The 27285-nt window shown below is 38.5% G+C and overlaps 2 protein-coding genes across 3 annotated transcripts in view; one reads left to right on the top strand and one right to left on the bottom strand.

Annotated features, from left to right (window-relative positions):
- Positions 1–271: 271 nt before the first annotated feature.
- Positions 272–13164, top strand: ak7b (adenylate kinase 7b; the record flags this gene model as incomplete). Of its 2 annotated transcripts, none has more annotated exons than XM_084097889.1 (18): positions 272–361; positions 613–792; positions 3537–3645; positions 3737–3831; positions 3938–4048; positions 4201–4284; positions 4392–4480; positions 4571–4661; positions 6408–6485; positions 6590–6739; positions 6853–6981; positions 7175–7268; positions 7349–7477; positions 7585–7638; positions 8035–8232; positions 12271–12491; positions 12698–12850; positions 12939–13164. In XM_084097889.1, 18 exons carry the CDS (start codon positions 272–274, stop codon positions 12972–12974), a joined length of 2091 nt encoding a protein of 696 aa, XP_083954015.1. In that variant the 3' UTR covers positions 12975–13164. The 2 variants fall into 2 exon arrangements, with proteins under 2 accessions (XP_083954015.1, XP_083954014.1); XM_084097888.1 differs by having other exon boundaries at positions 12692–12850.
- A 5346-nt stretch (positions 13165–18510) lies between these two features.
- LOC311071759 (protein phosphatase 1 regulatory subunit 37) overlaps positions 18511–27285 on the bottom strand; it is a gene marked incomplete at both ends in the record, with an annotated part of 43727 nt that continues 34952 nt past the window's right edge. The window contains one exon of the mRNA XM_084096298.1: positions 18511–18663. Coding sequence (XP_083952424.1) covers positions 18511–18663 — 153 coding nt within the window. The remainder of the gene's footprint in view (positions 18664–27285) is intronic.

Raw genomic sequence — 27285 nt, 5'->3', positions numbered from 1 at the left:
TCATATTTATATGAAAAAATATATACATTTAAATTAACGTTAAAAGGTTATAAATACATGTGTGTGTGTGTGTGTGTATATATATATATATATATATATATATATATGTGTGTATATGTATACGTATATATATATGTGTGTGTGTGTGCGTTTTGTTATATTATTTATAGAGGCTTTTAAGCGCCTACACAATGCATTTAGTTTTATATTTTAGTTATGAAGACAGTGCGAATGCATCCGTTTCCTAGCAACAGGACAACAACAACACAGGATGGCGGACAAGACTGAGGAGAGACCGCCGAAATCCATGCGGGTTTTTATCAACAATGTTGATAATTACACAACCAAAAATATTGCAAAGGTAAGTTATTTTAATACTTTTTATAATATTGCACCGAAGTTGCAGCGGCACAAATGCATTCTTAAACCTCTAAAAAAATCTTTATAGTCGAAAACGGTAACGTATAACGTTAGCCCATTAACTTGCTTGCAGTGGAATTAGAAAGATTGGCTAACTTGGTTAGCTTGCTTCAGATGAATTACAGCATGTCACATCAAGACACAGCTTGAAATTAGGGCTATAATGTCCATACTTTATTATCTTGTATTTAGTTTTTAGACTCGTGTGTAGTTGGTGCATCTCTTGTGGACTTGGATGAGGCTGATGTGGAGGAGGAAGAAGACAGGCTGCGGGATGAGCAACCCAAAATCAAAGATGCAACCTTCCAGATTGTGGGAACAGTTTCCAGCCAAACAGAGGAGAAGCGCAGTTTTTTCTCTGAAGAGTACAGCGTAAATAAATCAACTTCACAGCATTGTGCAGAAGTCTTTCATATAAGTTGTAACGGCCCTGTCCCATTTCTCCCCCCTTAAAACTTCCACTTGGTTTTGAGTGCCCTCAAAAGTAAAGTCCCCTCAACGAGGGGAAGTGGAGTTGAAGATCTTTCCCTATGAAATGGGACACCACTATATGCAAATTATATACATGCACATAACTATGATCAGGATACAAGTATCCATAATAACATGCTAGAAATCTAAGTAATCAAATGTAAAATAACACAGCATAGTTTATTATAGATAGATTCATGCTCATTAAAGCTAAAGTTATTCATTCAAGAGCTGGGAGAAATTTTCTCTTTGCCTTTAGTTGTTTTATTCACATTAAAGGTGTAATCATTCGCAGGTTTATTAGACGCTGCCACTTTAAGACCGAATGCAGATCTAATAATACACATTTTCTCCCAACTATTCCACAACCAACTCCCATTTAAGACATAAACTGTGTTAAAGTGAATCTCCAAACCGGTCATTTAGCCATATTTTTGTCTGTATTTGATCGTTTAGACGCGCACATGAAACCCAAAGTATAGTTTGCTTGTCTAGTTGCAGTCCGTTTCCGATCGCGCGCCGCCATGGGAACAGGGTCAACGTCTCTTGCGCGGATCATTGTGCTTATAATTTTAATAGCTCTTTTTACAATCAAACACCTCCCGCAATTTATAATCAGCAGACACTGCATTTTACAACCATCACTGATTGTGCTCAGTGCTGTTTGGGTTTAACGTTAGGGAGAAGTGAAGAAAACTGCTCTAATAGCACTAGACGAACGCGGCTATTTTTTAATAGTTTTACCTCACGTCTTCTTTTTATAATAACTGGAAGCCAACATCGAAAATAAAATTAGATTAACTACCCAGATAAGATGTATATTTGATGGGCAGACTCTCTTGAAGCACTCGGCAGATCAACATCGTATAGATAGCTTCGTGAAATATTTTTTAACATTAGTGTTCAAAACTTTACAGTCCATTGGATGTGCATCAAACTAACATATTCCAACATATTTAGAAATTTTAACATGCTTATTTGCATTATTATTATTTAAAATATAATTACAATTCAATTGTTCCTTTCCAGCGGTGTCCGCCATCTTGTTTAAAAAAATTACCGGCTTGCTGAGCCCGCAAGGTATCCTGGGTAATTTCATCTTCCACTTCGTTTTAAGCCTGCATCGGACCGCACTATGTTTTGAGGGTTGATCTTAAGGGGAGAATAGCACTCCCCCTTGCTCTTTAGAGTATTGGGACACCCTACCCCTACACGAGAACGCGCAAAAACTAGGGTTAGGGCAGAAATCTAGGGTAAGGGGAGGTATTGGGACAGGCCCTTTCAGTGAGGAAAATAAGTATTTGAACACCCTGCTATTTTGCAAGTTCTCCCACTTGGAAATCATGGATGGGGTCTGAAATTGTCATCGTAGGTGCATGTCCACTGAGAGACATAATCTAAAAAAAAAAATCCAGAAATCACAATATATGATTTTTTAACTATTTATTTGTATGATACAGCTGCAAATAAGTATTTGAACACCTGTATATCAGCTAGAATTCTGACCCTCAAAGACCTGGGACTGGGGCTCCATGCAAGATCTCACCTCGTGGGGTCTCAATGATCCTAAGAAAGGTGAGAAATCAGCCCAGAACTACACGGGAGGAGCTGGTCAATGACCTGAAAAGAGCTGTGACCACCGTTTCCAAGGTTACTGTTGGTAATACACTAAGACGTCATGGTTTGAAATCATGCATGGCACGGAAGGTTCCCCTGCTTAAACCAGCACATGTCAAGGCCCGTCTTAAGTTTGCCAATGACCATTTGGATGATCCAGAGGAGTCATGGGAGAAAGTCATGTGGTCAGATGAGACCAAAATAGAACTTTTTGGTCATAATTCCACTAAACGTGTTTGGAGGAAGAAGAATGATGAGTACCATCCCTACTGTGAAGCATGGGGGTGGTAGCATCATGCTTTGGGGGTGTTTTTCTGCACATGGGACAGGGCGACTGCACTGTATTAAGGAGAGGATGACCGGGGCCATGTATTGCGAGATTTTGGGGAACAACCTCCTTCCCTCAGTTAGAGCATTGAAGATGGGTCGAGGCTGGCTCTTCCAACATGACAATGACCCGAAGCACACAGCCAGGATAACCAAGGAGTGGCTCTGTAAGAAGCATATCAAGGTTCTGGCGTGGCCTAGCCAGTCTCCAGACCTAAACCCAATAGAGAATCTTTGGAGCGAGCTCAAACTCCGTGTTTCTCAGTGACAGCCCAGAAACCTGACTGATCTAGAGAAGATCTGTGTGGAGGAGTGGGCCAAAATCCCTCCTGCAGTGTGTGCAAACCTGGTGAAAAACTACAGGAAACGTTTGACCTCTGTAATTGCAAACAAAGGCTACTGTACCAAATATTAACATTGATTTTCTCAGGTGTTCAAATACTTATTTGTAGCTGTATCATACAAATAAATAGTTAAAAAATCATACATTGTGATTTCTGGATTTTTTTTTTTAGATTATGTCTCTCACAGTGGACATGCACCTACGATGACAATTTCAGACCCCTCCATGATTTCTAAGTGGGAGAACTTGCAAAATAGCAGGGTGTTCAAATACTTATTTTCCTCACTGTACCTACTGTCAGTGACACAGTCTGTCACTTTACTATTTTTTCTATAACATCCCTTTTCATCTCTACCAGCACTTGAAGCGTGAAGAGCTTCTCCATCATCTGATGAAATGTGATGTGATAATTTTTGATATTACTCAGCATGCTGATCAGATAGCTGAAGCACAGTGGGCCGTCTCAGGTAGGCTATCACATTTTTATTGAATGTTGCTACTTTCTGCTATGAACCTTTTTCTTGAGCAGATGCTAGTTAAATTATCATCCAATCACAGCTCTTCATATAGAAATGGACAATTTTTCTGGGCACAAGATGTTTATCCTGGTGTCAACCATCATGACGTGGGCTATGTCTAAACCAGTCGATAAAGTAGGAATAAGAACACTGTTATCAATTATCAAGTAGGCTACTTTATTGATCAGCATGTAAACATGATTAAAAGGTTGTATTGATGAATATTTTAACTCCACAATAGGATGACCCAGAGATTCCTATTACAGACGAGCACTACAGGAAAAGAAAAGCACACCCCAACTTCCGTGATCATATCGAATTGGAGAAACTTGTGCTCAAATTAGGCAAAACTGTAAGCAAGAAACCTTGTGGGATAATAATTTTTCCATTTTAGTTGAAAATTCATGCAATATTAGCCTAAATAATTGTACACACTAGTTATGGTAAGATATTTTCAACACTTTAAAAGTGTGAAGTTCATATTTATTTATGAATGATTTTCAGAAAAGCTCCATGTTCTCTACATATGTTGTTGCATCCGGGCTACAATATGGAATGGGAGAACACATGTTTCACTTGTTTTTTAAGGTAAATCATAGTGGACAGACATTTAAAAAATATTACTTTTGTAAATATTTTTTACTAATTAAAATGTTTAAGTTAAATAGTTTGTTGTGTTGCATTGCTCTATGTAGATGTCATGGGAGGGGGAAGTCTCCGAGGTGCCCATCTTTGGTGATGGCTCCAATATTATCCCCACTATTCACATCAATGATCTGGCAGGGTTAGTGTAATTGTGGAGCTTTTTATGACTTCATCCACGCAAAAGTTAAATTATTGGGCATTAACATCCGTTTGATTAATATTCATTAAGGATCATCCAAAATGTCATTGACCACAAGCCAAAGTCACAATACTTTGTTGCTGTTGATGACTCCAAAAACACAATGGAGGATATCATAAAGGTGAGATTTTACACATTCAGTATAATATATACATATATATACAGTGAGGAAAATAAGTATTTGAACACCCTGCTATTTTGCAAGTTCTCCCACTTGGAAATCATGGAGGGGTCTGAAATTGTCATCGTAGGTGCATGTCCACTGTGAGAGACATAATCTAAAAAAAAAAAAATCCATAAATCACAATGTATGATTTTTTAACTATTTATTTGTATGATACAGCTGCAAATAAGTATTTGAACACCTGTCTATCAGCTAGAATTCTGACCCTCAAAGACCTGTTAGTCTGCCTTTAAAATGTCCACCTCCACTCCATTTATTATCCTAAATTAGATGCACCTGTTTGAGGTCGTTAGCTGCATAAAGACACCTGTCCACCCCATACAATCAGTAAGAATCCAACTACTAACATGGCCAAGACCAAAGAGCTGTCAAAAGACACTAGAGACAAAATTGTACACCTCCACAAGGCTGGAAAGGGCTACGGGGAAATTGCCAAGCAGCTTGATGAAAAAAGGTCCACTGTTGGAGCAATCATTAGAAAATGGAAGAAGCTAAACATGACTGTCAATCTCCCTCGGACTGGGGCTCCATGCAAGATCTCACCTCGTGGGGTCTCAATGATCCTAAGAAAGGTGAGAAATCAGCCCAGAACTACACAGGAGGAGCTGGTCAATGACCTGAAAAGAGCTGGGACCACCGTTTCCAAGGTTACTGTTGGTAATACACTAAGACGTCATGGTTTGAAATCATGCATGGCACGGAAGGTTCCCCTGCTTAAACCAGCACATGTCAAGGCCCGTCTTAAGTTTGCCAATGACCATTTGGATGATCCAGAGGAGTCAATGGAGAAAGTCATGTGGTCAGATGAGACCAAAATAGAACTTTTTGGTCATAATTCCACTAAACGTGTTTGGAGGAAGAAGAATGATGAGTACCATCCCAAGAACACCATCCCTACTGTGAAGCATGGGGGTGGTAGCATCATGCTTTGGGGGTGTTTTTCTGCACATGGGACAGGGCGACTGCACTGTATTAAGGAGAGGATGACCGGGGCCATGTATTGCGAGATTTTGGGGAACAACCCCCTTCCCTCAGTTAGAGCATTGAAGATGGGTCGAGGCTGGGTCTTCCAACATGACAATGACCCGAAGCACACAGCCAGGATAACCAAGGAGTGGCTCTGTAAGAAGCATATCAAGGTTCTGGTGTGGCCTAGCCAGTCTCCAGACCTAAACCCAATAGAGAATCTTTGGAGGGAGCTCAAACTCCGTGTTTCTCAGTGACAGCCCAGAAACCTGACTGATCTAGAGAAGATCTGTGTGGAGGAGTGGGCCAAAATCCCTCCTGCAGTGTGTGCAAACCTGGTGAAAAACTACAGGAAACGTTTGACCTCTGTAATTGCAAACAAAGGCTACTGTACCAAATATTAACATTGATTTTCTCAGGTGTTCAAATACTTATTTGCAGCTGTATCATACAAATAAATAGTTAAAAAATCATACATTGTGATTTCTGGATTTTTTTTTTTTGATTATGTCTCTCACAGTGGACATGCACCTACGATGACAATTTCAGACCCCTCCATGATTTCTAAGTGGGAGAACTTGCAAAATAGCAGGGTGTTCAAATACTTATTTTCCTCACTGTATATACAGTATATATATATATATATATATATATGTTTATTTATTTTTTTATTTTTTAAGTTAATGGTTCTCATGCAAGTAAATCTTCTTCCTCAAGGCAATAACACTCGTGCTTGGACCAGGAAAAACTCAGAATGTTTCAAAAGAGGAGATTTATCTCATACGGGAGCTGACAGTAAGAATCAATGTCAATATTGTTCTGACATTCTACAGAGAACATTATCAATATTGTACATTTTTGGTTTTGTATCAACTATGATATCTTTTTACTTTCTTCAGCAAAAAGATATTGAGTCTTTGCTTGTCAACCTTCGTATTGAAGCACTGTATCTGAAAGACAATTTTAACATCCAGTGGGTGTCAAAAGATGGCATGGTTGAAAACATTGAGCAGGTCACTGAAGAATACAAGCAGACCAGGGGATTGTTGGTATGTTGAAATTCTCTAGTTATATGTTTATTTTTGGTACTTCTTTTATGTTGGTCTTTTTGGCTGAATCTAAAGTTTCACAGTACAAGCACCTGTGTTTGTGTGTGTCCCAGCCCCTTCGTATCTGCATCCTGGGACCACCTGCTGTTGGGAAGAGCACTATAGCAGAGAGGATATGCAAGCATTACAAACTTCATCATGTTAAACTTAAGGAGACAATCACTGAAACATTAAACAAACTGGTGAGTGTTATACAAAACCCAGAATTTATTCAGAACCAGCAAAGCATGTTCAAATAATTCAGATTTGATTTAAAAAAGTAAAAAAATAATGTCAATATAAACAACTCCCTGCAGTGACCTTTTCTGTTTGTCTACACTGACAATTAAATATACATTTTATAGATTTATACTGATGCTTAGTTGAATTAATCAGGAGTCGTGTATTCAAACGGAGGACATGGAAAATGATGAGGGTGAAGCTCAGGAGTTTCTGGACACTCTGAAGGAAAACATGAATGAGAATGAAGGTTGTATATTTGTAAAAACATTTGGTGCTTTATATTTAAATTATATATGTTAAGTTTTTGTTGTTGTTGTTGTTTTTTAGGACGACTTGATGACCAACATGTGATTCGTATAATGAGGGACAAACTCAGAACTAAACCCTGTATGAAGCAGGGCTTCGTTTTGGACGGTTTCCCTAAGACATATGAGCTGGCGAAGCAGTTATTTACTGGTGAGAAATTTGCCTTTTTTAGATGATATATGAACAAATTAAATCACGATTCTGATTAATAATACATGAGTTTTGATTTGCTGCATGATTATTTAAATATTCAACAGGTGAAGAAGAGCCTGAAGACTTGCAATCTAAACACGAGAAAAAGATCATCCCAGGTGTGTAATTTATTAATATAATGTATAATGCAGATTAGAAATGCATTTTTTCCCCACACTTCTCCATCATAATTATTAGCCTTAAGATTTGAGTCTTGCATGACTGATTTCAACTAATTTAACTACAGTACTCTTCAAAAGTTTAATGGTTTTGAAAGAAATCTCATGCTCGCTAAGGCTGAATACAGTAAAACAGTAACAATACAGTAAAATCAGTTTTACAGTAAAATTTTTAGCTCAGCTTTACATTATAGTGGTAACTTTTGTGAACACGTACAATAAGAGGTGTTGTATTTGTAGACAGAATACCCACAACTCATTTAAAAGAAATACTGTAACAAGTGGCTTTGAAATTCAACATGATCCTAGAGAAACAATCATTTGTCTGTTCTCCAGAGTTTGTGTTCTCTGTTGACGCCACTGATGATTTCCTGAAAAACCGTGTTCTGAATCTACCCGAGACTGTTGTAGAGGGTACTTCCTACACCCCTGAACAGTTCCCACGCCACTTGGCCCGTTTCAGAGAGAGAAACGTAGAGGATCAGACGGTGCTGAACTTCTTTGAGGAACTAAAGATTCATCCTGAGCACTTAGGTAACATTGAAGGAGTGAACCAAATCCTGTTTTAATGAAGTCCAGAAACACTGCATCTGTTGAGCTAGCTAATACAGACCAAGCATAAAAGTCACATTTACAGCTGTTCTGTGAAAATCCAGTCAATTCAATAAGAATCCATGTGAATTTTGCATGAGTGCGAAAGATTTCCACACACAGATTTCGCAATGGGTTCAAGAGAAAGCTTCTGAAAGTGACTTCTATGTGAGACTCACTCATAGGATGTGTTCACACTTTGGTTTGATTAAAATTAACTCAATTGCTCTGTAAGTGCGGTTCATTTGAATAAGTGTGAATGTTGCCATCCAAACCTTGGTGTGCACCAAACAAGCGGACCGAGGTCCGAGACCCACCTTTTCAGGCCGCTATTTAGTCTGGTTTATAAGCTGTTAGTGAGTTCTCAGCTTGTAAAATTCCCACCAGGTGTACACACAAACAACAAGCTCACTTAGCCCAACACACAGCATTGTTTAGGCAAAATAATACACACTCACTGACCAATTTATTAGGTACACCTGTTCAGCTGCATGTTAACGCAAATATCTAATCAGCCAATCACATGGCTGCAACTCAATGAATTAAGGCATGTAGACAAAGTCAAAACGATCTGCTGAAGAGTGGGAAAGAAAGATGATTTAAGTGACTGAACGTGGCATGCTTGTTGGTGCCAGACAAACTAGTTTGTGTATTTTAGAAACTGCTGATCTACTGGGAATTTCATGCACAACCATCTCTAGGGTTTTACAGAGAATGGTCCGAAAAAGAGAAAATATCCAGTGAGATAAAGCAGATGGGCTACAGTAGCAGAAGTCAGTTAAAGGAATAGTCAGAGATGGGAAGTAACGGAGTACAAATACTTCGTTAGGCCCCGATCACACCTAACGCGTTTTTCAGGTTCGAAAACACGAGGCACACAGCACTGCCTTTTATGTTGCTAGGCAACCACCGAAACAGCTGTCCTGTCAGTCAAGTAAATGTCAAATCAGCCTTTTATTAACTTCATTTACTTTCTTTTAAAATTGTGGTAGTTGGTTCGTGAAGTTCGTTGGTTCCCTCTCCTTGAACTGCCACCTTACCGTGGTGGAGGGGTTTGAGTACCCGAAGGATCCTAGGAGCTATGTTGTCCGGGGCTATATGCCCCTGGTAGGGTCTCCCAAGGAAAACAAGTCCTAGGTGACGGACCATGACGTCGCCCGGCATGGCGCAGCCGGGGCCCCACCCTGGAGCCAGGCCTGGGGTCAGGGCTCGTATGCGGGCGCCTGGTGGCCGGGCTTTCCCCCATGGGAACCACTCTGGAACCACACTCCTTGAGAGTCTTGGGCTCTGGAACCACACTCCTTGAGAGAGGATGGACTCTTACCACTCTGGAGTTGCCCATGGTGAGAGGCGGCGGGCTGGTGTGGGTTTGCTTATAGCCCCCCAGCTCAGCTACCATGTGTTGGAGTTCACCCTGGTGAACGAGAGGGTCGTTTCCCTGCGCCTTCGGGTTGGGGATAGGTCTCTCACTGTCGTGTGTGCCTACGGGCCGAACGGCAGTGCAGAGTACCCGGCCCTCTTGGGGTCTCAGGGAGGGCTGCTGGAAAGTGCTCTGACTGGGGACTCTGTCGTTCTACTGGGGGACTTGGGCAGCGCCCACATGGGCAGCGACAGTGACACCTGGAGGGGCGTGATTGGGAGGAACGGCCCCCCGGATCTGAACCCGAGCGGTGTTCTGTTATTGGACTTCTGTGCTAGTTACAGCTTGTCCATAACGAACACCATGTTCAAGCACAAGGGTGTCCATCAGTGCACGTGGCACCAGGACACCCTAAGCCGGAGATCGATGATCGACTTTGTGGTTGTTTCATCCGACCTCCGGCCGTATGTCTTGGACACTCGGGTGAAGAGAGGGGCGGAGCTGTCAACTGATCGCCACCTGGTGGTGAGTTAGATCCGATGGCGGGGGAGGAAGCTGAATAGACTCGGCAGACCCAAACATACAGTGAGGGTCTGCTGGGAACGTTTGGCCGAGTCTCCTGTCAGAGAGATCTTCAACTCCCACCTCCGGCGGAGCTGGAGGCGCAGCAGGCAGTAAAACGCGAGGCGCCTGGGGCGCATAAACAGCGCGCAGAACGCTCACTGCCATAGGAAAACAATTGAAAAAAGGCACCTCTCACTGCAAAAAACACGTCAGGTGTGATCGGGGTCTTACTGTACTCAAGTAGATTTTTCAGATATTTTTACTTTACTATTTATTTTTGTTCTGACTTTTTACTTTTACTCCTTACATTTTTAACATGAATATCAGTACTTCTACTCCTTACATTTTACAAAATTGGCTCGTTACTTTAGTTTCAAATAATTTCAGTGGAGTTACCGTTATTATTTTTCGCGTCATCAACCCTTCGCAGGGAGTTTGATTGACAGGCTATCTGACCAATCATAATCCGCCATCCGCCTGTGTCCTCTCTCCTCCGTGATGTATTTTTCACTGCGTGAGAACATGGAGTGGCGTGAGAGCGGCGTAGCTTGTCGGACATAGCAACAGTAACTAAAGGGGGCGGGTCTTTGCGAACGGTCAATTGGATGGGAATATACATTGCACTTGATGCACCACTACAAGACGACTTGAAAGATTCGGCGGCATTCATTTGCGGCAAATCATTACATACATGTAGATTCCTTTAAATGTTAAGGGGAAGATTAAAAAAGAGAAACTGGATCTGTGAATTCTCACAGAATCACAATTGAATTCATATCTTGCTACTTAGAATCTTATTAACCTGGAGTCCCAGTCTGTCATAATAATCATATAGGCTATGTGATGTTTTAGGCAGACATCCATTTAAAATGTAGGCAATGGGATATAAAGAACCTTTTTTTCCAAATCCACTTAAGTTTCTCAGCTTGCACTCTAGTAACATTTGTGTGGTCCAGGTAGCTTTGCATAAAAAAAATGGTTGTCATTCGCAAGGCTTCTTTTAATTTTATACTTTAAGTAAATTTCCAAGCCTGTACTTTGTTACTTTTACTTGAGTAAAGAAGTTAAATCAGTACTTCTACTTTTACCAGAGTATCTTTTAACACAAGTATCTGTACTTCTACTTGAGTACGGGAAGTGAGTACTTTTGCTATCTCTGGGAATAGTTAACTTAAAAAAGAAAATTGTCATCATTTACTCACCCTTTAGTTGTTTCAAACCTGTAGGAATTTCTTTCTTCTGCTGAACACAAAGGAAGATATTTTGAAGAATGTTGGTAAACAGACAGTTGATGGACCCCATTGATTTCCATAGTAGAAAAAAAAAAAAGACTATGGACGTCAGTGGGGTCCATCAACTGTTTGGTTACAGAGATTCTTCAAAATATCTTGCTTTGTGTTCAGCAGAAGAAAGAAATTCATACAGGTTTGAAACAACTTGAGAGTGAGTAAATGATGACAGAATTTTCATTTTTAAGTGAACTATTCCTTTAGTTGCCACTCCTGTCAGCTAAGAACAGGAAAATTTTTGCACAGGTTACAATTTGCACAGGCTCACTAAAATTGGACAATAGAAGATTGGAAAAAACGTTGCCTGGTACCTGACGAGTACTTCCAGCAGGATAACGCGCCATATCACAAAACTCAAATCATCTCAAACTGGTTTCTTGAACATGACAATGAGTTCACTTTACTCAAATGGCCTCCACACTGTGAATGCTAAACGAACCAGGACGTGATGTATCATTTTCTTTTTTTGGTCCGTACCAAAAAAAAACAACAAGACAACCGAACTACAAGTGTGAACACACCCTTACATCGCTACACTATTGACAATAAAAATAGACATTTTTGCTAACAAAATTTCACTAATGTGACCTTACCTTTAGGAGTGGTATTGTGACGTTTAAACAGTTTTGACTGACATCTCGCCTACCTCGCTTGAAAAGTGTGCTTGTGCTATATTTCTTTACAATAAGTACGACTTGATTTAACTAATGTGTTTAAATTAATTAAACGTGTGGCCTAACAGTCTAAATTTATTTATTTTTATTGCAGAGATTACAAGCAATGATGACAATGAGTACTTGCTGGTCAGTGAGAAGATTTGCAAAAAAGTAGGCAAACCAAAGAACTACAGGCCGATCTCAGAGGAGGTGGAGGAAGAAGAGCGACGGCAAGCTGAAGAGCAGCTAAAGAAACAGGCGGCACAGAGGGCCGAGGCAGAGCGGCAGGAGGAAGAAGAGGCCCAACAGAGAGATCAGCGTTGGAGGGAGTGGGTAAGCACATGACATTATATTTTTTTTAAAGGAATTTAAGATTAAGGGCCAGATTTACTAACAGCTTGCGCCAGCGCAAACCCTCTTTTGACATTAAAATACTGTCAGGATCTTTTTTTATTGTCATTTAATGTTTTGCTATTGCAGAAAAATATGTTAGACTAGCAGCTCATCAATGAGATTTTGGTGTGTGTTTTAAGAATCAGAACCTTGAGGAGGTGAGGAGACAAGAACATGACTTGTTGGAATCTCAGTCAGAACCTTTCAGGAACTACCTGATGAGGGATGTGATGCCCACTCTTACCCAAGGCCTCATCGAATGCTGTACAATACGTCCTGATGACCCCATAGACTTCCTGGTAGGTTGGTCCTCCTAATAACTGCTTATTAGTTTAATTGAAGGTATTTTCTGGAAAATTCTCTAATTTTGTCATTTGTATCTTTCAGGCTGAGTACCTTCTCAAAAATAATCCTGAAGCGTAATAAACATGGACATTTTTGTGCCCTGGATTTCATCAGCAAGTTTAACTTCTGTTGGTTTGTTTTGTTCTAGACAGTTTTATTTCAGTCTTAATGTTAATTTAAAATCTGAATCTTTAATATACAGTCCATGATTATGAATAATAATTATGCAGTAATGCTGCAATTAATAAATACAATGCAAAATCAAATGGAAAAACTCATTTCTTCCACTGTTTATCTACTTGTGCATTTAAAATGCGAAAAACATCATAATAAAATAAAAGCTTGGTAGAATGAAGCTGTTAATTGGAAGTTAATTTGTGCAAAGTTTGTCCATCATGTCATGATTGCTCTGATTGGTCCTCTGCTTTCAAAGAATAATGTTACAAATGGTAGATAATTAACAGACCCTTTTACATAGCACATAATTAATTTCATTAGTAAAATAAATAAAATACTGCACTTTAGTTGCCTTAATATGATAATAAATTAACATACTCCTTAGCTCTAGTTTCTCCTTTCTCGATCAGAATAATATAATACTAAATAATATAATGATACAAATCAGAAGTTCCACAAAGATTACAAGAGTCCAGTTTACAATAGGCAATATTATTTTCCAAGCCATGAAGAATAATATGATAATCGGCAGCAGAAGATGCAGATAAACAATAAACCAGGTAGGAATTTACAACAAGTCAAGCGGAACGACAATAGATGTACAGCTGCTGAGGACAAGATCGTGAATGACAAAGGACATGTGCATGAGAAATATTGGCTGTCTGTAATATGGATGGGCCCCGGAGTGGAAACTGTTTATGAATCTGTTGATCAGCACAAACTTTTAAAACATCAACCCTTTGGTTCTGTAAGAGTGTCAGTATCAAATTCAGCTACTCAAATAGGCGAACATCAGTGATCAGAGATATGAAAATTTAACATAACCTTCTCTGACCTTAAATGTAAATATTGCATTACAAAAAAATGTATTATATGGAATATGCAGTAGATTACATTGTTCATGGCATGTTTCAAGGCCAAAATGAATTGTACATTATATTTATGACAACATTTTTATTGTACATTGGCTTAGTTTACCTAAAATGGTTACTCAATAAAAAAATAATCTATATAATTTAATATACACTGCAGTTAAAAAGTAACTTAGTGTCTGTAATTTTTGAAATAGGTCACCAAAGCTGCATTTATTTTATTAAAAAACTACAATAAAAACAACAGTATTGTGAAATGATTACAATTTAAAGCAACTGTTTTGTATTTTAATATATAAATGTAATTTATTCCTGTAATGGCACATGATCCTTCAGAAATCATTCTAATATGCTAATTTCTAACAATTATAAACATTTAAATCTGTTGTGCTTTTATTTTTGTGAAAACCATGATACTTTTTTTCAGGATTATTTGAGAAGAAATTTCTAAATAATTATTAGTTTGTAATAATGTGAGTCTTTACTGTTACTTTTGATTAATTTAATGCATCCTTGTTGAATAAAAGTATTAATTTCTAAGAAAAATAAAATAGATAAAATCTTACTGACCCCAAAATTATGACCAGTAGTGTATACTTTTTAAAGCCACTACGTATTCAAGACTGGCAGGTTACTGAATGCATCACTAGATGGCACTCCTACCCAAGCAATATAAGACATTTAGAGTCTTCCTTTAAGAACCCCTCCACAACCACTGAAATTGTGACAACCGAGTTGACCAAATTCTGTACAAACATTTATGTACAGTATGTTGAACAGTTAGACCTAAATAATATACTACTATTGCAAACTTGTATAAATATCAACATGCATTTTTTTTTTTTTTTTGTGTGCAGTGTTCAACTATATTTCCACCTTTGGATCAATAAAGCATGTCTATTAATAATATAATAAAATAACCAATTCAGTAGCATGTATGAATTGTTCTGTTTTCTAGACACGTTTATGTTATCTTAATATATAATTAAAATATAAACCTTTATTCAGTCTAATATTGTCTATGATTAGGATTATACAGCAATGCTACAATAAAACAATGCAAATTAAATGCATTTTCTTACCTAGCATAATACAATTATGTTTAAATTGCTTTTTTGTATTTATTAGATGTATATAATTACTTATAAACAGTGTTGGGGAAAGTTACTTTTAAAAGTAATGCATTACAATATTACCTAAAAAGTAACATTGCATTACTTAGTTGCTTTTCATGGAAAGTAGTGCTACGTTACTTTTGCGTTACTTTTTCTCACCTGGGCTGGGCTTGCTTGTGTGTTTTTAATAACAAATATACAGTATATATACCTTTCACACCAAAAGAGATCCTTCGATTATCCTGTGCAGAAAACATTTTTAAAAAAGTAACACTCAAAAAATGTAAAAGTAATGTGTTACTTTACTAGTTCTTTGAAAAAAGTAATCTGATTACGCAACTCGTGTTACTTGTAATGAGTTACCCCCAACATTGCTTATAGATACTTATAGTATAACTATCAGGAGCTAAATGTGTCAATTTAAGTACACAAGTCTGTACAGTTGTATTTACCCTCATCACTACATTGGAGGTCTGAATATTTGTGGCTGCAAACAGTCAACCAAAACCCTGTCTGCATTTGGAGAGGGGAAAAGTGTTTTGTTGCTTAGGAACAGTTGTGTCTGTATCGCAGTGGGGGTCTACTTGTGAATATCATTATGTTCCCTTCAATCGACAAAAATGACACATTTTTCTTGTCTGCCAATATTTATCATTGGCTGCACTCACTTGCGGGCCTGAAAAATGTATTTTTATTGATTACAGGGCAGAGTCTGGGATTATAACTAACTTTGTATCAAAATAATATTCTAGATCTACAATGAAAGGTCTTTTCATGCTGACAAACTATGAGACCATAAGCAAAAGTAAAATGCGTATAATGCTTTTGGTTGTTTTGTTCAATATACCTTGTTTTTGCCCGTAAAAAGCCTGGCAAGTCATCAAAGTAGCTTTACTATATTAACTACTAATAACTCTCACTGTCTGAAAGAATGAAAGAAACTGAGATTGATCCATTTTCCCTGCAACAATACAGCAGTGATAGGAATTAAAGATCATTTTGAAGTTGTGAGATGTAATTGTATATGTTCTGTTGCTCACAAATAAAACAGACGGAGCAGGTGAGGCCAGAGGACGTGGCGAGGAGCGGAAAGGTACCCGGCGAGTGTGTGCTCTGCGACTGATTGTGCGCAGGATCATGTTGACAGGAGGAAGGAGGAGATGCAGCCACACATACAGCAGGGATGCTGGGTGCCTAGGCCGGAAATTCATCAAAATGGGGGAACACCTCCAAGAAATGTGCGTCAGACGGTGTGTGTGCTCCTCTCGCATCGTCCCTTTGGAAAGTCAGTGAAATTTTCCAGTGATTGATGATGGCTTGGAAGGGGGTCAGTAAGAACAATGTGCATTATTAATGAAGTTGGACTGAAAGTCAAGATACGATAATTATAAATGTACCTCTCCAACACATTTGAACATATCTTTTCAGCTTTCAATTGGGTTGTATAACTAATTAAGTGTAAGTATATCACAAGTATATATATATATATAGCCAAGTTAAAACAAAACAATACTGTTTTTTCTTTTACATTTATGAATTATTTAATTTTTAACATTTTTTTTCTTTCTAAAAAAGCTATAACAAAGATTTAATATATTATAAAATATACTAAAGCTTTTTCAGCAAAATTAATGTATATAGAAAAATATAATATATAATATATTTGGGGTAGGTTCTAATTGAGACAACTTGTCCATTGGCCAACATGTGTTAAAATAATTTTATTTTATTTTTTTCTTCAGTGTTTGTTTGCTAAAGATTTTAGTGTTTGTTCCTGTACAGAAATTTACATTCAAAACTAAACCTACACTGAGAAATATTCACTGAAGTCAAAAAGTGTGACAACTAGCCCCAGTCTCCCTCAAAATAAAACTCTCTATATATAGTATTGGTGGCTTCTCTTCTATTACATTATATTATCATAGAAGCCACCAATATCCTCCTTTGAATTACAAGCAGTTGCTCACTGACAACTGCCCAATTTCTTGGGCTCGAACTGAAAAATGTTTGACATTTTATCTTTGAGTACAGCCGTACACGCCGCATCATTCCCAGCGTCTGTGCATCTGTTCCCAACATCCTTGCGATCAGGTTTCAAAGTCTGTTTGTTCCAGAGCCGGGGTGGGTTGAAGCTGGCTGGGCGATGTTCGGCAGCGGAGTTGGTGAGATGGAAGCCTTTGTTAAAAACATCAGGTAGAGCGTGGGGGGGCTGTTGGCACAGCGGCGCTTGCCCCCATGCTGTTCTGTCAATCTGCCCCTGCCCCGTGCCGAGAGGAGGAGGGGGGCAGACACCAGGGGGGCCAATCCTCCATGAGACCCAAATCACACCAGACGAGGAAAGATGGTCCCTGGCTAAATACAGTTATCCCCCCTCATCTGTCAATCAAGAAATCTTTGAGTAATTTGGGATTTGCCAAGAAAAGCATTCAAATCTCTGAGTGAGAATACTGTAGCTTTTGATATGCAATGTGTCATATCTCTGACTTTCTTATTTTAGAAATAAAAATAAAATATTTCTTTAATAAAAATATATTGATTTGCATTTTTATTCTTTTTTTACAGTTTGAAGTTTTTCTTTTGAAGAATTAAGAGGTAAACAGCATTAATTGATAATAAACGAAGGGCATGTGTTGGAGAAATTAAATCTAATTGATTACACGCACACACAAAAAAGCCTATTTTTAAACACTGTAATTACATACTGTGGAAATGTTAACGGAAATTCAAATCAAATTTACAAACTCAATCTCACCGTTCAAACTCTCATTTATTGCATTTCACAAAGGTTGTTTTTCATTTACCAAACATATTCTTAATTACTTTGAATTTATTTCAAGACACGGCAGATGGTATTTAGTGCGACTTCCACAAAAGCCGCCTATATTTTCAGATATAACACCTTACATGTGCATCCACAACGTGAACCGTACAAAACGGCGATTCGTCCTTTGTTGTCGAGTAGCGCATGTAAACTAAGACCCACGCAGAGGTAAATCCCAGCTTCTTAAATTTAACATATGCTCTTCTTCCCACACATTGTGAGGAGCTCGTTGATGTCGTCTTGTCATCCAGACGACGATGCGCTACATTAGCAGATGCGGGCAGGGAAGGGGCCTCATACGCGAGTGTGAATATTAGGAGAGATGGAACCCGAGCAAACAGGATTTAGAGCACACCTCTGTATCAACACAGATTTAGTCAGCGTCACCCTCCGGGGACACGAGGAGAGATGGAGGGAGAGGCTTCTCTTCGTTTCGAGATGATTCACGTTGGGAGTGGGCTTGCAAAATTGCTTTATGGAAAGTGGAGGAAGCCTCGGCGGGAACATTAGGCAGGAAACAGCAGGAGGGCCACTGTTTCATTAGGGAGAGAGGCTTCGGCTTTATTACAGGGATTTGGAGTTTTATGGTTATCGTTATTTGCCATAGAATTATTGTGCTTATATGTCTTCTACTCAGCTGTTTGGGTGGGGAGTGAATAAGTGGTCTCGGCGCACTCGGCCGGGTCTGGAGGAGCAAGCAGCTTGGCGGCCGTCGCGTTTCCCACGCACAGATCGGAGATCCTGCTCAGCAGAGTCTTCTGCGTTTCCACCAGGAAGACCTCCTATGAGCAACAGAAAGGGAGAGAGCTGTAGCTTATTCATATTTAATGCGATACGGCCCTGTTTCTTCATCAATGCTACGTCTGACATGACTTTGCCATTAGCTTGTGTGGAATTGACATGCGAGCGATGAGCGAGAGTAGAAAAACAATCCCCACTCTCCTTGGCATGTTCAATTTGGTGGTGACGAGCTACAAAACAAAATGGGAAGTTGGCTTGTGAGGCTTCAGGTGCGGTCACATTCACCGTAGCTCGGCAAAGATTTGCGGGCAAAATCCAGTCATTGCAATAGGAATTTGAGCAATTGGGAGTTTTGTGTATGGGCAAAACAGTTTGCCACTCAGAATTTGTTAATATTCAAGAATCATGTGACACTTTAGACTGGAATAATGGCTGCTGAAAATTCAGATTTGCATTCACAGGAATAAGTTACATTTTTAAATATATATAGAAAATATATACACTCCTACCCACCCACCATGTTCAGTTTGGTGGTGGCGGGCTAATAAAAGTTTGGGAAGCAAATCACAGTTGGCTTATGAGGTACAGCTTCAAGTGTTGTCACATTTACCGCTGCTCGTCAAAATTCCACAGGAGAAATCCAGTCATTGCAATAGGAATTTGCAGAATGTGGAGTTTCATGTGAGGGTGAAAATGTTGGCCACTCAGATTTCACTCATGTTCAAGTTGGTCATGCAAATTCACCATGCTGACCAACAAAAAAAGCTGCTTGGTCTACACTATTGACAATGGACCTTTTTTGCACATGAAATTTCATTAATGTGACCGCACTTTTCCTCTTCATAAATTGTCACTGGGGACAATTGGGCCACACCGGTGTGATTCCTGAAGGCAACGAAGATGGGCCCTGCCTGGAAGCGACGGTGTCTTGCGGTGCCAACCTTTCCGACCCCAGCGGAGCGCGGTGCTGCGGTGTACCGTGCAGGATGCCCACCCTCCCTACCGGGCAGGCCGTCTGCAGCAGAGCAGTTAATAAAGAGATTGATTATCAGCCTGTCAGGAAGTGACAGTTGGACAGAGCCACTCCACATGAATGACAGAGGGCACGCACCGCTCGCAGCAGCCAAGAGCGCCAGAACCAGCACCGCGCCACCAGCACCTCCGCACCGTGCCAACCTTGCTACGGGGAGGAAGAGCCCCGCCGCGAACACAGCCATCGCCTTCTGGAGCAGCAGCTACACGGCTGCTGACTTCACTTCCTGTGCCAGAGTCAGAGTTCACCGCCGCTGCCTGCAGCATAATGACTGCCGGGCTACAAACACCACACGTGAACACTTTTTTTTTAATGAGATGCAACATTCATTCTAGAGTAAAAGAAAAAAAAAGGTTACACTTTATTTTAAGGTGACAGTTACATAGTACTTACTTAAATAAGTACTGAGTAATATTAATTGACTACATGTACTTTCTATGGAGCTACGGTTAGGGGTTGGTTTAGGGTTAGTTACTTGGAATTGGGCATAATTTACTGTTATTACTATAGCAATGTTACCTGCTTTGGAAACCTTGCAATGCCTTCCTTGCTTATTTATTTATAACTTTTCAAATGACTTTTATGTACTGATTATATTGATTCCAGTTTCAGATTTTCAAATCCATCATTACATTTTTACCAAGTTGATGTACTTAAAGAGTTTCTGATATATTGTTAAGATTATAATGCTTTTCACTGACACTGTTGTCACCTAGGTTTATTTCATAATAATAATCATAATACCGGTAATCTAAAAATCCACAATAGCTATGTTTCCATCTAAACTTTTGCGCAAAATGGGAATATCACATAAAACAGTCGAAGAGAACAAAATCGTTACTTCCTGATAAACTGGCGCTAAATATCACTGAAAAAAGTAGGAGAAGCCACTGTATATAATAATTTTCGTATATAATAAAATTTGTGACACTGAAGACTAGAGTAATGATGCTGAATATTCAGCTTTGCCATCACAAGAATAAGTTATATTTTTTAATAATATAAAAATAAAAAATACAATTTGAAATTAATATTCCACAATATTACTGTTTTTACTTTATTTTGGATCAAATAAATGCAACCTTGCAAGACTTTTTTCAAAAAAATCTTAACAACCCCAAATTTTTGAACAGTAGTGTACATAACAGACTGCATTGCTACCGCCAACAGTTTAAAAAGAGCAGCTAAAATCTGTAGTGGGGGAGAAACTTTTGCATGCATAATGAATTATTCAGTCTGAATAAATGTATCCATGTCAATAGGTGTCAGTCCAAGAAGACTGTCATGTCACTTTTTTCAAGTGGAATTGTAATTAAAATTTGGTAGTGACAGTGCTAATAAAGTCGCTTTGGATAAAAGAACACATTCAACAAGAATAAATAAAGGTTCTTGGATGGGTGATCTTAAACATATTTTCATTTTATTATATCTATAGTTCAATTTGTTATTTTTTTAGATAATTATCTATATGCATCAATGTATGGTGACCTCCACGAGTAAACATAACTGTTGACCCACTCAGCCTGTTGGACTAGCTCGAACACGGGACCATATGTTTCAGTGTTCATGGATTAGCAACAGTGCATTAGAGAGGCAGAAGTGGCTTCCTTCTAATTAATGATTTAGCACCTCACAGGTACACACACACACACACATTCACACAGTTCTATGCCTCATCCGGCCCTGCTTTGTCAGTCCCCCCGAATGAAGGGCTGTCTGCGCGCTGTGGCAATCTCTCGCCTGACTTTGTTTGAAGTCACTCTTGTCTGTCTCTTCACCGGTGCGCCTGTCTGTTGGCCGCGTCCCCCTTTTTTAATGAAACAGAAGCGTTAATAGAATCACTGGGAAAAGCAGGTGATAAAAGTCGATCCGTCGAGCGCGCCTGTATCCTGAGTTGCGAGCGCACTGTTCAAACAGAGCATTGTTCAAAGACAATGCATGCAAAAGACACACGCGCTGCCGAAGGAATAAAAAAAAAGAGAGAGGGAGAGAAAGGGAAATGGGAAAAAAGCTGCTCCCTGTCTTCAGCAAGATCAAAACAACTCCAAGGTAAAATATACAATGAAGGGCCCCCTGATCTGACCAGCATCTCAGATGAGAGGAGGATGCAGTCTTTCTGACATGTTACAGAGGGAGAGAGAGACGGGAAGCAAAATAAAGAGGCCTCACAAAAAGTTTGAGATGTTCAGGCCTTATGAATGCATTCATGGAACATTGTACATGCATTACAAATGTCAAATTAACGCCCGCTTGAGCCGAAATGATATTCCGAGCATATGAAATGACCCTCAAAGAGATGAAAAACATCTGAAACGGGAGGTAAATGCGCTCGACTCGGTTCATTTCAGCCCTAATAAAGATATCGCATCCCGGCCTGACAATACGAATGACTTTCGGTCACATTCTGAGACACGTTTTTTGAAACGTCACCCCGGGATATTTGCGATCGAGTGCTTTTTTCATACGTCGACGGAGCGAGCTGTCATTTTCTCATTGCGGGAAAAACAGAAGTCTCTTTCACACTTCATTGGCCATCGCGGAGATCAATACAGGCGCCGGTAAGAGGAATATCAGCCAGGGATGGTGCAGAAGTATCTGTAGAAATGGCACCGGGGAGAACAAAACGAAAAAGAGGAGGAGTGGAGCTGCGTTAGAAGGCGACACAGATGGACAAGAGCCTTTATGGTGGCGGCTCCTGCTGGCATGGTGCCACCAGCCCCAGACTCCCTTTGTTTGCCAGGCTACTAAACTAATAGAGATAAAAGCAGGTTCCCGCTGGCCAGGAATTATAAAGTCATTAACGAATACAAATAAGGCTGAGAATGAAGGGGCAAGGAGAGGAGGCTTTCACTGACCAGCTGAGTCTGAGAGGAGGGACGCGGTTTGGGGAATCTGTCCGAGGTTGGACGTCTCTGAGTGTGTAAACAACCCCTGATTTCCTCTTCTACTATTCGCTTGTCTCTAAAAACATGGGTTGTCCTGTGGAGTGACATGATACACCTAAGTTCAAACAGCATTTTTGCTGATATATGTTTTTGCAGTGAACCATATGAATTGAGAGAATGTATGGAATATTTCTGCTAACTTTATGTAAATATTATTTTATTTTTTTAAAGTCACAATTTGTTGATTAAAAAGTAAAAATACATCAAATAATCTTGTCAGATTCCCATACACTTATGCGAAATGTAAATAAAAATGATCTAAAAAGTAATTATTGTACATATACTGTGTGTGTGCGTATAATGAATCATATGAACAGAGATTGTATGGAATATTTTTATATTCTATTTATTATATATATATATATATATATATATATATATATATATATATATATATATATATATATATATATATATATATACACACACACCTATTTACAAATATAGATTTTTATAATACATACAAAAATCTCATGGACATTCCTATATACATTTAAGCAAAATGTAAACAAAAAATGATCTAGTATCAATCATAGCAATTTCTGGTTTATATCAGACAGATTAGTATATATCAGCATATCATTCATAGCCAGTATGTTGTTTCATTGTCTGGTCACACAGGCATTCATTTTTATTTATTTTTCTCCTAAAATCTTTTAATTTCCTTTTTCCTTTTATCTGCACAATAGATCCTCAGCATGTCTTCCCTTCCCTCGTGTAATCTCAATATTATTTAAGGTAGCCGTTGCACAATGGCTGTGAAAATGGGAGTCATTTAAGCCCTTCTCCCCAAGCAGTGGTCTTGGCAACTAAACTAGCTCATTTGTTCACTCTGCATTCCCTTGGACAGCCTTATAAATGGAGGCACTATCCAATTATTACAGGGGATAAAACTAGAGCTCCAGCAAACCATAGCAGAATCTATTACCAGCGAGAGTTTGTGTGTGTGTGTGTGTGTGTGTGTGTGTGTGTGTGTGTGTGTGTGTGTGTGTGTGTGTGTGTGTCTGAAAGAGAAAGGCTGTGCCCATATGCCTCAAAAACTACTCCATACAGGACAGGTGACATCACCGATGGCAACATGTTCGCTTATGATGTATTGCAATAAATCATTATGACGCTTAATCTTTAGTTTACCTTAAATGTTGTGGTTTACTTGGGCTTATATTAAGTTCATGCAAAACTGGCTTAAAATTATACAGTATTTGACATCTACACGGTCTAAAAGTTGCCTTAGTGTGTGCAGTATGTAGTGTGCACACATATGAAGGGACTTTTTGTGACTGGATATGGAATCGATGCATATTTGTATGAAGCTGGCTTTAAGTTGATATTCAATGATGAAAAAAGGGTTACTTTGAAAACTCTCTGATAATTGGCTTCTTAAAAGCATCTCATTTTTAACAATGTCACTGTGGCTGGTGGATGACAATTAATCTGTTTTCCAGTGTTTTCTTGGCATCTGTGCCAATTACTTTATATGCTAATATATGTAAATTACTCAGCATTTGAGATGCCAGTAAAAACTATGCTTGTATTGTATATTATTTTTAATTCATGCAATACAATTGAAGTCTATTTTCAAAGGTACCATTTTAAATCTTAAATAAATTGTTTTTTAAAATATATTTTAGGATGGGAAAGTAACGCATGCATTAGTAAAACTAATATAGCAGCAACTAAGCTCTTAAAAATAGTTTAATAATTCTCAAATAATCATTTGAGACAACACAATCAGCTAATGCTTTGCAACAGAAAGAATCTTTGAAACAATCGGACTTGCTTGCATCATTTCTTTGTTTACCACTATGACAATGAGAATTAGTCACTCCACGTATGAACGCAGTTCCAAACACATTCATCTCTCACTCGAACAGTCAAACTGCATTCTCACACTCACCATACATCCTATTTAAGTGCGTCCTGGATTTTGTATTTGTCATTGTGTCGGCACATTAATATTTCTTTTCTGTTTCTTTTTTTTTTTTTTTTTTCATCTCTGTTAGTGGGAAAGAGGATAATGACTTCACCGCTAAGTAAATGTTAATGAATGCACTTCGCCATCTGACTAGGTCTTTTCTCTTAACATAAATAGCTATAATTACCAACATATTCTCTCTCGCTCTCTCTCTCTCTCCCTCACACACACACACACACAATGACCTGCATCAAAAGTACCCTCTCCACTGTCCTGCGTTAAGTAAATCTACTTCTCATCTCTAAAGGTAGATGTCACTCTTGCACACTAAATGGATCTGTAAACTTCAGCCTGAGAGATGATGGATGTTTAATGTTGGGTAATTTCGTAGGAGATAAAACAAAAACAACAAAAAACAATTGTGATCTCAGAAATATATTAGAAAGATGGACAGGACCACATGTTTACTAATGTAAGCAATATTTAAAAATAAACTATTTAAATTAATAATTTATACAAGTTCATTTTTACATTTTAAATTCATTAAAAAAAAATAGACACCGGGCTTTTATGTAATATTTTCCTTGCAAATTAAGGTTCAAATTTCACTATTAATTTATTTAAATCTGTGTTCTCTTTCCTAGTTAATTAAATGCAAATAATCATTAATTAAATACATCTTAAAAATGCTCCAAAAAAGTCCATGCAATAAGTTTGCTTATTAATATCTTCCACAAATATATCAATTCCTTTTAGACAAAAGAAAATCAAGAAATCATTCACTGTCAGTCATAAGGAACTAGTTGGTTTTCTCATAGACTTTTAAAATAACACTTTTCATAAATCCCGATGTGCTGTTCCAAAACCTACTGCTGCAATAATAAAAACAAAAATCATAAATATTTCGTTCTGTGCAAGACTGATTTAAATTATCGTTCTTGTTTTACATTTGTGTGAAACTGCAAAAATAATTATTCGATTTAGCTTAACAACGCATTTTCATAATTACCACATATTACTCACGAGGAGTACAATGAATGCGCAATCTGATCATTTTAATAAGTACACTCATATAGGAAGTGTATCAGACAGAAGTGACATTGTGTCAAATTAAAGTTACAGCACTAAAGACGAGTTGCTCAGTCCTGAACATCATCATAAACATATTCAAACACACACACACACACACACACACACACACAGTGAATCATATGAATATATATCTCCTGTGTCAGTTCCGTGAAGGATGGCAGCCAGCTTTGCGATCCGCAGCTCTCCCGGCTGATTCAAAAATGTATCTTTCAGGCGTTTATTATCAATTTGACTTTATCTTCTCTTTACCAGAGGTGTGAAATCTCAACCTCATACGTGTAATTAAGGTGGGCCGCGGTGCTTAAGAGAGGCTTGATTTGAAGCGATTACCAGAGGCGAGAGCTGAAAAGTACACCGCTGTGACCTCAGGGGCAGTCTGGAGAACTGCTGGCTGAAGCCACAGCTAATTTAATTGATCTCCTCAGCTTCACATTTAAATATCATCACAGTGGCGATGAGCTCCAGATAGGCTTTGTTCTCGTGTGTGGCTGAAGAGAGATTATTCGCAGAGCAGATCTGACCTGATGGCTTCCCTCCCCGCTAAACTCTTCTATTTGTTCAGCCTAAGAGCGCGCGAGACATCGATCCGCCCGTTTGGAAAAGATGCAGCTTGGGTGATGGTAGTTTCAACTGTTGTTGCTACAGGAATATGATTGTTGCTCTAAAAGAGGGATTGCGGATAGAGAACCTGTCAAGTCATGTTTATTTATATAGAGCTTTACATTAGTAAACAAGAAAATATCAGTATCAATGATGCAAACTTCATCAAATATGAGACTAATTCACATTCTGCTGTAAAGCAGCTCTACAAAGACAATAGTGTTCAATTATGAAACAAGTTCAGTTCAGCTGTAACACCAAAAACAATTTCTGAGAATGTTTATTCATGAAGTTATGTTCATGTCCAGTTTTTGATATGGTTTTCAATTTTTTTTTTTTTTGAAAATGCAATGCATTTGTAATGCAAACATTAAGGAAACATTCCATTGTATCATTCTGCAAACATTATGGAAATGTTACCTTTGAATGTTCTCTGAACATTCTGAAACAAGTAACATTTAAAAAATGTCACTGAATGTTACAGCAAAACAAAACAAAAATGCTCCATGATTGATGTATAAATAACATTTTTAAGATAATGTTTTGATAACTTTGATCGAACGTTACTGGAAGAATGTTCATTCATAACTTTGAGAGAACCTAGAAAGAACATTAGCTAACGTTCTGAGAACGTTCCCTATTAGCTGCAAAGCAGCTCTATAGAAGGCAACAGTGTCTTTATTCAGCTCGAGTCAATGTGGAATCAATTCAGTTCAATAACAGTGTCTATGTTGCAAAATTCGTCAATTATGAAACAAATTCCATTCAGCTTCAGTATAAAGCAACTTCACAGCTCTGCAGAAAGGGGGTTATAAGCAGCAAACTTCCGTATTCTGTAAAACAGGTTGCATCTGTTTTTTGTTTTACATTTTTTTCTTCTTCTCATATTAATACTATTTGGATATTAAAATTGAATGAGACGCCAACAATAAAAATAACTAGCTAGGTTAGCTAATTACTTTAAAAGTCCATAGACATCACCGTCAGCTCATACTGCTGTTAACCCTTTCTCCGACAAGCGGATGTGGCGAGGCTTGTTTTCCTGTTTGTTCATGTGACGTTCGACATAAAGCCTATG

The sequence above is a fragment of the Abramis brama genome, assembly GCF_963993115.1.
Source record: "Abramis brama genome assembly, chromosome: 21".
In the NCBI taxonomy this organism is placed as follows: domain Eukaryota; kingdom Metazoa; phylum Chordata; class Actinopteri; order Cypriniformes; family Leuciscidae; genus Abramis; species Abramis brama.
This window is presented reverse-complemented; position numbering and strand designations above follow the sequence as displayed.